Below are 14,622 nucleotides of genomic sequence, written 5' to 3'. Positions count from 1 at the left end.
AAGGAACAAGGGAATAACAGACATTACCATTTTGGGTTCTGGCTTCTGGGATCCCTTTCCTGGGATGCTCCTGCTGTTTTGTAACCTTCTTTCTCTTTCCTGTTTTAGTTCTAACTCAAGATGATTCCTGGGATGGGTGGGAGAAAAAAAATGATGAAAATTTGGATTTCTGTACTGTTTTCTACAGAATGCCAAACCTTTTTCTTAGAACTCAGTAATTAAATTTTAATACTTGATGAATAGCATCACTGATTCAATGGACATCAACTTGGGCAAATCCCGGGAGATGGTGAGGTCCAGGGAGGCCAGGCATGCTGCAGTCCATGGGGTGGCAGCGTCAGACTCGACTTAGCAACTGAACAACAGCAATAGAAACAACCACGTATATATGGACAACCAGGTTTTAAAGTGCACGTGGGCAAAGTTGCTTTAGTCGTGTCCAACTCTTTGCGACCCTGTGGACCGTAGCCCACCAGGCTCATCTGTCCATGGGATTCTCCAGGCAAGAATGCTGGAGTGGGTTGCCATGCCCTCCTCCAGGGGATCTTCCCAATCGAGGGGACTGAACCAGCGTCTCTTTACGTCTCATGCATTGGCAGGTGCGTTCTTTACCACTAGCGCCACCTGTATACCAGATATATATGGACAACCAGGTTTTAAAGTACTAAAATACAATACAATAAAACCAGTAGTACTAGAATACACTCGATGTATTTAAGCTTCCTGGGGTGATTAAGAATGCACTTTAGGATCTCCCAGTGCCTGTGGGCACTACTCTGAGTATTGACAATCAATACTAACTCTTAATGAACAGTTGCCGTCAATTGAATGCCGGTAGGATTCACTATAACTGAAAGATAGTATCTCTAAAATTTCAAGATACAGTATGAAAGCACTGACACTGTAGTCCCATTACATTTTAATTAGCTATCTCTTTACAGTTACGCAGTCAATCCCCAGTTACACCCTCAACCACTAGTGTCCTCAGTAGCTGTGTGCTTTTATATACAACAACAAACTTATATTTGTTTGAAATCAGTGCCTTTGGCACAGAGTTGAGTCTCATTTGAGAGACGGTATGGAAGAACTGGCCTAGTGGTAAAGAACCCACCTGCTAGTGCAGGAGATGTAAAGAGACGTGGGTTTGATCCCTGGGTTGGGAAGAAACCCTGGAGGAGGGTATGGCAAATCACTCCAGTATTCTTGCCTGGAGAATCCCATGGACAAAGGAGCCTGACATGCTACGGTCCATAGGGTCACAAAGAGTCGGACACGACTGAAATGACTTGGCATCCACACACGATACGCTGACTTAGCATGCACGTGTGTGGAAGAATGGTTAAGGGCTTGGAGTCAGAGAAATTGGCTTTTAGAATGTGGCTACACATTAGCTATGTGAATTTGGACAATTTAACCCCTCTAAGTTTCCATTTCATCTGAAAGTAGGGGTGATGAGATCACAAACAGGGCTGAAGGGAAGATGTTAGGAGAAAATGCATATACAGTGCTTAGTAAAGTATCCCGCACACAGTAAGAATTCAGGAAATCCTGTAATTATTCGTGTTGTGTTGGCCATTACAGTCTCTTACTCCATCCTATTTATCTGGGATCTTGGGTTCTGATTTCCTGTTTCTTTGGTAGCAAAAGATGTTGACAAGGTGTGGGGAATGTTGGTGTACATGAAGCTTTCTGAATTCTAGTTCTGGAGAAAGGACACGGCAGAGACAGAATGGAAATGGCTGGAGCAGGAGACTGCCCCCTACCCCCTACCCCCTGGCTGTCTAGCATCAGAACTTCCCACGACCGCCCCGGCCACCAAAGCCGCGCTTTCTTCACCGCTGCCTGGTGAGCGCCTCCACTTCCAGCTGCAGACTGTTGATCTTGTCTCCGAAGTCCTGCTTGAAGAGCCGGTTGTCCAGTTCAGCAGACTGGCGGCCTCGCTCAGCCTGGCGCAATCTGGATGTGAGCCATATGAACGTGTGATAAAAAACAAAAAGCCATGGCGGGGAGGAAGACCAAGTTCACAACACAAAATAAAACAACCCAAGGAAGAAGGCATGGAGATACAGAGAGAGGAAAATAAACTCTGCAGGGCATGGGAAGAAATTATGGGGGGAGAAAAGATGGAGGAGGAACAAATTCTTTAACCAAAAAAAGCAAGATGAAGGTGAACCAGGCAGAGTAAAAGCTGATTTTCCATTTTTTTTTTTTATTCTAGTACTACAGTTTACAGCCATTAGATGATAAACAATAAAACATCACTTTTTAGAAAATCCATACCAAAGCCAACTTCAAGTACACAGTAATTAAAGTTAAATCCACTTTTTTTTATTTCCTAATAGGTTTGGTACTTTATATTTCTGTTTTACACTCATAACTGGAACTTGCAAATGGGCAACTACCTTCTTATGACACGGAATTAGAACATTTTCCTTGTCCCTTTCCTTAACCACAAAGTATATTAAATCACTGGACACTATACATCAACCTTTACCCAGGCTTCAGGTTTTAACATAATGAAAAGCCTTTGTCAGAGTCTGGCCATCTCTTTGCTTTTCCATATCTGCCACATAGTGTGTGACTAACTGGACAAGCATTTCAGCATTGGGCCTGCCTAAGACTCCTGACCATATTCTCTGGAAGATTCTGATGAATGTTTTCTCCCAAATATCCTATAACTTTGCACCTATAAAAAGTATGTTCTAAGGTGAAGTATCTGGGGCTCTCTCTACTAGAATTTGGAAGCATGCTATGTGTAGTCTTTAAAATGTTTTATTTTGGTGTTTGAGCACTCCTTCCAAATACTCATAGAAAAGGCAACTCATCACCATAAAAGGTTGATGAAGATAAGAGTAGATGCAAAATTATAAGAAATAAACTAAGTTCAAAAGCATAGGAGCTTCCATGACGTTGGTCATAGGCTCTTTGACTTGACTTTGGCTCAAGTCTGCAAGGACCTATAAAAACACACCTATAAAAATCTATCTTACCCTCTTAATTCTGGTTTTACTAAGGTGATAGAGAATTTCAACAGCTGGAAGCAAAGGGGTTATCTTTGTCCCCACTTAAGCAGCTGAAATGCTGCAAATCCCATCAGAATGAGAAAAAAGAGGAAAACAAAAATTTTGCCAAGCCTTTTTTGAAGGAATAAAGGCTTATGTAATGCCTGTCCCTCCCAAATCAAGTCATTATAAAAATCAAAGTATTTATAGGATTATTACAATGTAAAGTCTAGGAAGGATTAGACCTGTGGTCACTTAGAAAAAGAAGCCCTGCTAATTACTGTTTATGAATACCTACTGGGAATCTTTGACTAAATAATAACAAATATAAGTTTATTTAAATTTGTCTGTTTCCTACTCTGAAATGGTTTTCTAACAGATTGTTATTTTTCTGAAAACTTAAGCAAATTCCCTTTTGAACAAAAAGTAATAGAAACTCTTCAGTAGAGGTTATCAGCAAGAAACAAGAGGCAGGGAACCATTACTCGGGTCCATGCCTTGTCATCTTTACTTCAAAAGGAAAAGCAGAAAAGATCTGAAAAACGTGTAGCATATTTTTTTATATAGTAGAGGAGTGTCTGTATTAAAACTGTTTTCTCTGAGCTACTTAAATAGGAAGTGGAATTGCAGGAAAATGGCAGAGGTAGAAGATGACAAATATTAGGAGGGTTTTCCCAAGCTTCCACATTATTATGTTATCATAAGTTACCTAATCACTAAATTTATCTCTATGACTTTAAAGAAACGGAAGTATGCTGTTTTTTACCCCCTGAAGTCACTAAGGCAAAAAAGGTTGCAAGCAATGTTGGTTATGGAGAAGAGGACTGTAGTGAAATACTAAGTACTTATCCTTGGCTTGGGGATTAAACCTATATAACCAAAGTGAAAAGGGGTCATGGCCTAAGAGACACAGAACTACTTTAGGAGAGTCCAAAACTGTGTGGTCGTCACCTCTAGTTCATTACATTGGGCAGAACAGGCTCACTGACACAGACATTGTACCTAGAAACTGGTATTATTGGGGACTGGGTTGTAAAGGCATCAATCATGTATGTACAGAGCTTCCATTCCCTAGGATTTTTTTTTTAATGGGGTGTTTATATATTGGTCAACTCAGAAGTAATTTCTCAAAGTTTATTTGGTATTTAATTAAGAACTTATACTAAATTTGCTACCTCTGGGGAGAAAATAAAGAAGAAGGAAAAAACACAGCCTATATATCAAACTGTTTTTTTTTAAAGTCCAGCAAATTCAAAGTCAATTTTTGGTGACATTTTATATAGAATCAGAGCGTAAATGCAATAGCTTTCAAATTTCTTCCTTTCACAATTAAGTCGTGATATCCAACTTGTGAGGTGACCAGCTGTAAAATGCCTAATGATGTTTTGGAATCAGTTTATTTGCTGCACTATTTAAGGTCTTTGCCTGTTTCACCAAATCCTTCTCACTATGTTAATACAAATAGAAATAAAAATGGAGTGAAAGGGGAATGAGAAAAATGAATAAACAGGAAAGACAAAAATAGCAAGAGAATAAGTCAGCTTAATACCTGAAGAGATAGGTCATTATTTCAGTTCTGTCTGCTTTAAATACCAAACCAAAAATCTACTGAAAAATAATCTGACACATTTCAAAAACACAATTTACGAACACTAATATTGGTTTGTTAAATCATAAACATACAACTTTTATGAGCAAGTACATAGACAACTTTTGAGAAAGACTGCTAACTTTTTCATTTACAATCAGTCAAGCCAGAGGTTTCAAGCTTATTTATTAATTTACAATTAACTTCTGAGTCAACAATAATAGGCAGTGCTGCTCAGGACCTACCCTGGTCCTGAAGTCATCCATTCACCCATTCATTCACACGTCTACTCAATGAATGCTTTGGACACTTGGCACTGTGACAGACCCAACAAGGGAGCCTAAAGGGTACAGTTAACTAGCTTCAAGGAACTCACATTCTCGTCAGAAGATAAGATACATATATGAGGGTTTATAAGGTAAGACAGGAAGTGAGAAGTGCTACGAGCAGTGTGGCTAGGTATAGACATAAGGCTATAGGAATTCCAACAAGGACAAACTGGCAGTTTATTTTTAGCTGGGAAGAAGTATCAGAGGAAGCTTTGGATGAGTGGCATTTTAGCCTGAACATAAAAAATGTATCTGAAGAACAAGGGAGTGAAAAGAGGAAGGACATTTCTATTTGATGAAACTATTAGAAAAGACAGTCAATTCTAAAGGAAATCAACCCTGAATACTCATTGAAAGGACTGATGCTGAAGCTGAAGTTCCAATACTTTGGCCACCTGATGCGAAGAGCCAACTCATTGGAAAAGACCCTGATGCTGGGAAAGATTGAGGGCAGGAGGAGAAGGGGACGACAGAGGATGAGATGGTTGGATGGCATCACCGACTCAAAGGACATGAGTTTGGGCAAACTCTGGGAGACAGTCTAGGACAGGGAAGCCTGGCGTGCTGCAGTCCATGGGGTCGCAAAGAGGTGGACACAACTTAATGACTGAACAACAACAACAATCAGGAAAGACATGGATGGGGAAAATGGGAAGTGTGTCCAGGGGCCAGTGAGTGGTGCAGTTTTGCTCAAGTGCAAGAAGGGTGATCAGTGGGTGTTACAGGTAGCAAAGTTTTCATGACCATGGGTACTGTGGCTCATTTAATGTTGAAGCCTCAGCCATTTCTCCTGGCAGCTGAGTCACTAGCAAGAATGTGGTGATTTCAGACAGAAAGACAAAAGAAGAGCAAAGGAAGAAGATGTACGTTGGGCAGACTAAGTTGTAGGTACTGGTGGGAAATAGCTGGTCAGGGGATGAAAATACAGAAGGAAGACAGAGCTGGAGACCGACAGATCTAAGCACTGTCGGCAGGAGGTGGCAGCGGAAGCTACAGAACTGTTGAGGAGAAAGCAGAGAGAATAGGGAGATGAAAAATGAGGGAGGGAGGTTCCCAGTACCCCTCCCTCACCTAGCACTGAAGTCTTCAAAGACTTCCGCAATAAACAGTAACAGAATCACACACAGATTTAAAAGTCCTTTCATCCTTGTACGTATCCCTCCTCTAACACACGACACTGAAATGGGGTTTAGTCACGTCTTAAAAAACAACATCTAATTGGCTTTCTTTCTACTAACACGCCTGGTGTTAAGCTGGGCGATTTCCACATACTCTCTCTCTGTCAAATCCACAGCACGTTCTCTTCACTTACAGGACCGGCTGCCCTAAGTGTTCCCCTAGAGAAACAGCAATTTTACCTTTGTTCCAGTTGTTTAATGGTAGCAGCCATCTGATTCGTCTTCTCTTCTAAGCGACTGTTCAGTTCACTTTTCTGTTTTACTCCCAAGTCCGAACTCTGTTACAGAAAAGAATTATGAGTGATGTTTACATGGGGATGTTTACAGTAAAATCCTGAAACAAGTCACACGTGCCTTTTGAACCGAATGATAAATGGGAAGTGAAGAACTAGAAATGCTTATATATTAATATCTATCAGTTAATTCCCAAACAGAGAAAAGCAGGAAGCAACATTTAATATTAGTGTTGTTATCTGCAGTTTTGTCTCAAAAATCAACATCAGAAAGTACATCAATTTATCTATATAACTCAGTTGGTAGGTCAGACTTGAGAGTCGATGTGACAATGTGAAAAGCGACTGTGGCTTTCCAGAACATGCACACAGGATCCTATGAGGGTCTGATTCCCAAAGTGGTTCACTGGCAGCTAGGGCTTCCCTGGTGGCTTAGATGGTAAAGCATCTGCCTGTAATGCAGGAGACCCAGGTTCAGTCCCTGGGTGGGGAAGATCCCCTGGAGAAGGAAATGGCTACCCACTTCAGTAGTCTTGCCTGGAGAATCCCATGGACAGAGGAGCCTGGTGGGCTACAGTCCATGGGGTCACGAACAGTCGGACATGACTGAGTGACTAACACTTTCACTTCTCAGCCTCAAAGTGACACCACTCTTTCCTCTTGTATTTAAAGTGTGATTCTAGAGAAGAAGAGGGACAGAGGGAAGCCCTGGGATTTTAGGGAGCCAGTGAGCCCATTCCTTGTGCTTCTCGTACCTGCAGCTTGAAGGCAAGTTCATGCTTAAGAGCCCTGAGATCGTCCAGCTGCTGCCGCAGAGACACCAGGGCGTCCTGCTTCTCACAGACGTCCTTCTCCAGCATCTTCATAGCCAATTCCATCTCCTGTCTCATGCTGATCTGGATCTCCAGTTCTTTTTCAACATCCTGCCCCCAGAGGGAAACAAATTACTTATTTTCTCTTTCCTCAGCTATGTACAAACTACAAAATTCTGCGGGAAAGGGCAGACCAAAACTCTCAGGTCTGAAGTCTGACAAAATAGATGTACGCCATCATTCAATACAGAGATATTAACATAAGAATAATAAAAACTAGGATAATTATAGTAATATTTGCTGAATAATTTACAAATCTGAAAAACATGATAGGCCAAAGGTAGAGCTATCTAATATGCCTAAAATATACACATACTTGAGGCACATCATTAGATATTAAAACAAACTACTGTGTCATGTCCTGTTATAAAAATACAAAGTATTACAGTAGCCAGCACAAGATTAAGCATCTGGAATTCTCTTTAGTTCGGAGGTCGTTGACATTTTCAAGATCTCAAGGAACCAAAAAGATACTTTGGGTCCTCAAGGTAACATCTCCGTTACTGGGAACTGTCAATATGGCTGAGTTTTTTTATTTTATTTTATATCAGAGCATAGTTGATTAACAATGTGTCAGTTTCAGGTGTATAGCAAAGGGAGTCAGTTACACATGTACATGGATCTATTCTTTTTCAAATTCTTTTTCCATTTTTATAGATTAAGCAGCATTTCCTGTGTTTTACAGTAGGTCCTTGTTGGTTATCTATTTTAAATATAGCAGCTAACTCAACATAAAAATAGGCTGAACACAGAGCTCTGTATTGAATCACTGATACACTGCTTTTTGTATATACACTCTAATTGAGAAAGGAGGTCAGTACGGCTGGATGAATAAAAAGAGAAGACTTCATGAAACTAAGAGAAATGAATTCAACATCCAATGACTATTAGAATGAAAATGAAGGTGACACACAGGTCCCTAAAAGTACAAACAGCAATTTGGACTTGACCCTTAGGTAAGTGAGAACTATTTCGGTGTCCTGAAAGGAAAGTGATGCAATAAAAAAAAAAAAGAAAGTGATGCAATAAATTTGTGCTCATTTACTTCTATCATTTTGAAATTTTAAAAATGTTAGATGAAAAAAAAATAAATAAATAAAAATAAAAATGTTAGATGAAAAAGATGCATGTATGTTTATATGAAGTTCTCAGCACACAACAAAGTCAAATAAACCTTGATTATTATTATTAAAATAAGTAAATATAGTGGCTAACTGAACTTTTACATTCACTTAACATGAGGCCTGCTTTTGTTTCAACCATTATTATTGCAGTGTTATTTGGATGATCACAGATAGAAAGTCTTGAGGTTCTTCTGCATCCACGCTGTGCCCAGGGCACATCTAGAACCTTGCCTACTTGCTTGGTTTCTTTCTCTGTTAACCAACATTTATCATAATGTGGTATGGGAATGTGGAAAATTTTTTGTATGATTTTTTCATTTGCTCATTAACTGAGGCACTCCTCTGTACATGGTAAGCATGACAGAAGGCAACTCAAACTGTTTCTTAGAACACTGACATACATTATTTCTAGGACCTTCCTTATGGAAAGTATGTTGAGACTGAATCTACACACATATAGAAGGAAAATGATAATTATTTCAAGGATGCTAAAATAACATTGCTAAAGTAATAATAGCAAGAATACTGGACTGGGTTGCCATTTCCTTCTCCAGGGGATCTTCCCAACCCAGGGATCAAACTCATGTCTCCTGCATTGGCAGGAGGATTCTTTACCACTGAGCCACCTGGGAAGACACAGGTTTATTATTACAGTAATAATTGGATAAAGTCTATTGCAGAAGTATTTCAGTCCTTATTATACATTCTTATATATGTATATATATAAATTTCTATGAATATCTTAAGACTAATACTGATGTCAAATTTTTCTATTTATGTAGAATAGAAAATAGAAAAACAAGAATTCAGAAAATAACAACTAAAAGTAAAAGAGGACAAGTCTACGTTGATGACTCTCAGTAAGGAGAAGAGGAGCTGACCTATCCGAGGAGACATGTCTTTGCAGGGCTGAGGACTGAGGTAGTAAGACAGATCATGTGGTTTATTTATTTGTTTATTTTTTAATATGGAACGCTTCACGAACTTGCGTGTCATCCTTGCGCAGGGGCCATGCTAATCTTCTCTGTATCATTCCAATTTTAGTATATGTGCTGCCGAAGCGAGCATGATCATGTGGTTTAAAAAGTATACCTAGCGTTTTTGCAACACAAACTATAAAAGCAAAAATAAATTAAAAATGAAGATTGGCAAAATTCCATTGGCTGTTGAGAATACTCAGAAAAAGGACTGAGGAGACACTGTAGGGAATATGGGTTGAAAGAATGAGAAAAAAATGCACAGGATCCATAAAATTTGTCAGACTACTACTGATATTCCCTTGATCTGAGATGAAACCCCTAAACGGGGTGTTTTAACATGTCGCTGGACCGTGAGGACAAAAGCAAAGTTTACCAGTCGTAGTTGTGTCTCTTCCTTTAAGTGCTTCCTGGCTTCACTCAGCGCTTGCCCTTCTGAAGTTCGGTCTGGCTTAGGACCCTTGAAAAGGTAAGTAAAACAGTACATATCTGAGGATTTAAAGAATCCAACAGTTATCGGACACTAGCACTGCAATTCAGTAAGGAAAATGATCACACCAAAGCATATACGACAGTGAACGAAGACATCAAAGAAACTGCAGAGGTTCCATGAATATTCTAAGCTGAACTGGGAATTTTTTGCCATTTTGTTTCAAGTCCTTGCAGCTCACCAAACCAAATGGTAGAAGTCTTAAAATATCAGCCTCTAAGAAACAAAATAGCATTCACTGTAAACTATAAATTGGGCCAAAGTTTCAAACACTTACAACAGTCCTCCTCCAAAGATCTCACATCTGGTATCTCCACCCAGACACAGAGATCAGAGTGAAAGATGAAGGAAAGTGAAAGTCACTCAGTTGTGTGACTCTTGGTGACCCCATGGACTATACGGTCCATGGAATTTTCCAGGCCAGAATACTGGAGTGGGTAGCCATTCCCTTCTCCAAGGGATCTTCCTAACCCAGGGATCAAACTCAGGTATCCTGCATTGCAGGCAGATTCTTTACCAGCTGAGCCACCAGGGAAATGAACAGTTCATCAGAAAATTCTGAGCAGTCACAGTTGTTTTGTTTTGTTTTACAAAATCCATGCATTAAAGTCAAACTTTCCCTGGTGGCTCAGACAGTAAAGCATCTGCCTATAATGCGGGTAGACCCAGGTTAATCCCTGAGTCAGGAAGATCCTCTGGAGAAGGAAATGGCAACCTACTCCAGCACTCTTGCCTGGAAAATCTCATGGACAGAGGAGCCTGGCAGGCTACAGTTCATGGTGTCGCAAAGAGTTGGACATGACTGAGCAACTTCACTTTCTTTTTATTCATGTTGGTCCCCACTCAGAGCCTAGGTACTTACTCTTCAAGAACAACTTAAAAAACTGGATTTCTGGATTCCTAGGTCACAGTAGGTTAGAAACATGAGGCTAAGGAGTAGGGAGACATTTCCAGAAAGAATAATTCTAACAGCAGTAAGAAGTAAAAGATGCCAGTGAAATAAAAGGCAAAATAAAAAAATGGGAATCTGGGAATATTTTAAGTATAGGGTCTAGAAGCTCTTTGAGTTTCAATAGCCCCCTTGAGCAGCACCATTATAACATAGTACAGAATCGCCAATGTTGATAACTATGATTTTCAGTCACCATAAAGGGCTACAAGGAGTAAATTATATCCTCTACTTAAGGAGGCTTAGAACTGTGCAATACACAAAAAGTTTGCAAAATATGTTGAGACATATATAAAAGGGACTGAGTTATCTAGAAAATTCATTTATATGGGAACTCTTTCCCAGTGATATCAGAGATATACTTCCGATAAAACAGTACCGTTATTTCTAAAAATAGTACAAATCATTATATAAAAATGTATATAGTGTATATAAAATGTAATAATGTATATTAAAAAAAAAACATTGAATTAGACTGTTTCTTGAAGTCTCTAAACAGATATACATGATGGTGAAGCCAAGGAGTGTCAATAGGAGGAGGGCATCAACCTCCCATAACCTTCATCATTAAGTATTCTGGGAACACTTAACATATGCAAATACTCGCTGCTTCCAAGCAGTCCTCTGGAGGGTGCCACCCCACCCACCCCCACCCCCACTGTTAACACAGTAACAGGCTCTCACCTTCCGATTAGATTCCAATATGTAGGAGCTTTCCTCTTTAACTCGTTCCATTTCTTCTTGCAAGGTGATAATTCTGTTGTTTGCAACTGCAAGCTGTTGATAAAATTTTGAAAATAATTTTTCTTTTATTAAACACAGAATAATACCATTCATGATCTGCAAGGACATGCCTTTCAGGCTTAGGTATTCTAGAAGGAAAGAAAACTATCTATAACCCCACAAAAACTTAGGAGAGCTATCTTGAAAGACAAATATTTCCTATCACTGTTTTTTGTGTAAAAACTTTTTTTTTCCAGTAACAAAATGTTAAGTTATGATCATTTACCTCAAGGGTGTCCCCATGGATAACTCATAATTATATTTAGCTATGAAACCTATTTCTAAAATGTTTGCGAGGTCACCTCATGCTTTGGGACCCATCTTACACATCATCCTTAAGACCTGTTTTAGGGACTTTCTTGGTGGTCCAGTGGTGTGAAGGCTCTGTTCCCTTTCAATGCAGGGGCGGGCGGGTTTGATCCCTGGTCAGGGAACTAAGAGCCCAAATGCCCTGTGGCATGGACAAATCATGGGCAGTGCTTGCCCATGATTAATATTGCTGGTAAAATAAATTTAGGCCAAGAAGACAAGTCCCATGACTTAGGAAATAAAATTAACGATTTTATTTGCTGGGTGCACATGATGGACGTGTCAGGCACTGCTCTCTAGTCTCAGCCGTGTCCGACTTTGCAACCCCATGGACTGAGTCCACCAGGCTTCTCTAAGCCACCAGGGAAACCCCAAGAATACTGGAGTAGGTGGCCATTCCCTTCTTCTCCAGGGGACCTTCCTGACCCAGGGATCGAATCTAGGTCTTCCTGCATTGCAGGCAGATTCTTTACCATCTGAGGCACCAGGGAAGCCCACTATCCAGGCCCTTATGTATTAACATCATTTAATGCACACAAAAACTTTATTATCATTCTTGGCCCCATTTTGCAGATAAGTAAACCAAAGAACAGATGCTTAAGTAACTGGCCCCAGATCAGAGAGCTACCAAGCACCAGATCAGGGACAAGAACCCAGACAGCATCACTGTGGAGAGCACGCTTAGCTGCTACGTCACATCGCCCCAACATACCAGCAGTAGAATCACAGTAGAAAATTTCTGTGCAGAATGTTTCGAAAGCCTTGTGGGATAAAATTCTAAGGATCGTGTCCATAAACTAAAGTTTTAATATAATTTAAGAATCTATGTCCAAACATAAGGTCCACAGAACTGAGCAATAAGGGAGGTGTTTTAAAGTTATAACAGTGAAAATGTTAGTTCTGAAAAAAAATCTGATTAGATGGCATGTCTTAACTAGTGCTTTAACTTACTTTTCTATTTTTACTTCAGTTATTTATTTATTGGCCATGCCGCACAGCATGTGGAATCTTAGTTTCCCAACCAGGACCCACACATCCTGCGGTGGAAACTCGGGAGTCTTAACCACTGGACCATTAGGGAAGTCCCTAACTTGCTTTTTTAAGACCAAATTCTTTTTTGAAGTATAGCTGATTTACAACATTATATTGGTTTCAGGGGGATAACATGGTGATTCAATATTTTTATAGGTTATATTTTTGTATATACAATAGATTATATACTTTTATATATTATAAACTTAAAATGATAAAATATTGGCTATATTCCCTCTGAAAGTGAAAGTTAGTCGCACAGTTGTGGCCAACTCTTTGTGATACCATGGACTGCAACTGTCCTGGCTCCTCTGCCCACAGAATCCTCCAGGTAAGAGTACTGGAGTGGGTTGCCATTTCCTTCTCCAGGGGATCTTCCTGACCCAGGAATCGAACCTGGGTCTCCTGCATTGCACGCAGATTCTTTACCAACTGAGCCACTAGGAAAGCCATAGTCCCTTTACTATATAATATATCCTTGTAGTTTATTTATTTTATACATAATAGTTGTACCTCTTAATTTTCCACCCCTATCTTACCCTCTCCCCACTGTTTACCACTAGCAAGTTCTCTATTATCTCTGAGTCTGTTTTGTTTTATATTCAATTTTTTTGATTCAAGTTTTAGATTCTACATCCCACATTTCAATAACATACAGTATTTGTCTTTCTCATACTTATTTTACTAAGCATAATAGCCTCCAGGTCCATCTATGTTGTTGTTTTTAACCAACTTTATTTCACTATAGGATAGTTATAATTTGAAAAAGAGAAGACAAAGTCTTTGTCATCTGAAAAATTTTATTTAAGGTTTCTCATAGAAACATCTAATGCTATTTAAGAAAAAAATATATTGTTGGTAAGCTAGGGAAAAAATATTAATCAGAAGTAAACTATGATATTATATTTTAATTCTTATTTTAGGGACTTTTCTAAAAGTTTTCATGTGCATATTCTTATCTGATCTTCAGGGTAATTGTGAGGCTAAAAGGGGAAACACTCTACTTTGCCAGAGAAGGAACTGGGTCTCTTGAAGGTCAAGTGACTTACTTGCTCAGGAGCACATGACATGTTAAAGCATGACATGTAAGCAGGAATTACTGGTCTTCTGACCAATGTTCTTTATGTTATCCGCCTCATCACCCTATCGCCCCAAGGAGAAAATAAAACCTGTGAAGGGGGAACTTGCCAATCCAGCACACATAAATCAATGCCTGGCAGATGTGAGTCTTTGTCTAGCTCTGGCACATACATAGTACCCGAAATGTTCAATGAATAAATAAATGATGAACACATTATCTTACTAAACATTAACTCTAGGCTAGACCAGACAAAACATTCACACAAGAAAGCAAAATATATGATCAACCCAGGTTCTACCCTACATAGTCCAACTGGATAACTGAGATACCTGAGATAAGCCAGCTGGCCACTCTTGGCCAGAACAAGGAGTCCTAGGGTAGATATTATCTGAAAAATCAAGTCCTATATTTCTGAGACTCCAGAGAAACTATTTCCACTAATGCATTTTACTAAACTGTATTAAGTCAATCGAGCAATTTCTAGAACACTTACCTCCTCTGTCAGTTTAGTGTTGGATTTTTCTAATGCATCCACTTTTGCCTGAAGGTTGTTTACAGTAGCACTACGAAGAGAAGAAAAAAATGAACAGTCTCTTTTGAGATGCAGAACAATATCCTATACTTTCTTTCAAAACATCCATCATACTTATCATTCATTGTTTACTGTCTACAAAT

General features: G+C 39.4%; 1 protein-coding gene and 2 non-coding genes across 10 annotated transcripts in view; 1 reads left to right on the top strand and 2 right to left on the bottom strand.

Annotated features, from left to right (window-relative positions):
- Nucleotides 1-14,622, bottom strand: part of RUFY3 (RUN and FYVE domain containing 3) — an 88,108-nt gene that overhangs the window by 7,854 nt on the left and 65,632 nt on the right. For 5 of the 8 annotated variants that reach the window (XM_043447669.1, XM_043447670.1, XM_043447672.1 and 2 more), the window contains 7 exons: nucleotides 14,441-14,510; nucleotides 11,427-11,519; nucleotides 9,680-9,763; nucleotides 7,086-7,253; nucleotides 6,278-6,375; nucleotides 1,837-1,956; nucleotides 28-127 (listed from right to left, as the gene is read on the bottom strand). In XM_043447669.1, the coding sequence (XP_043303604.1) occupies nucleotides 28-127; nucleotides 1,837-1,956; nucleotides 6,278-6,375; nucleotides 7,086-7,253; nucleotides 9,680-9,763; nucleotides 11,427-11,519; nucleotides 14,441-14,510 (733 nt within the window). Of the gene's footprint in view, nucleotides 1-27; nucleotides 128-1,836; nucleotides 1,957-2,189; nucleotides 4,450-6,277; nucleotides 6,376-7,085; nucleotides 7,254-9,679; nucleotides 9,764-11,426; nucleotides 11,520-14,440; nucleotides 14,511-14,622 lie in introns of those variants that run through there. The other 3 variants (XM_043447674.1, XM_043447675.1, XM_043447676.1) reach the window with 1 other exon arrangement.
- Nucleotides 6,752-6,823, top strand: TRNAY-GUA. The gene has a single exon. It is a non-coding gene; the product is annotated as a tRNA-Tyr (tRNA).
- On the bottom strand, nucleotides 9,288-9,394 carry LOC122428543. Its single transcript, XR_006265761.1, has one exon. It is a non-coding gene; the product is annotated as a U6 spliceosomal RNA (small nuclear RNA).

Source organism: Cervus canadensis, chromosome 26 (assembly GCF_019320065.1).
Source record: "Cervus canadensis isolate Bull #8, Minnesota chromosome 26, ASM1932006v1, whole genome shotgun sequence".
Lineage (NCBI taxonomy): Eukaryota > Metazoa > Chordata > Mammalia > Artiodactyla > Cervidae > Cervus > Cervus canadensis.
The sequence above is the reverse complement of the archived record's forward strand: the minus strand, read 5'-3'. Positions and strand labels throughout refer to the sequence as shown.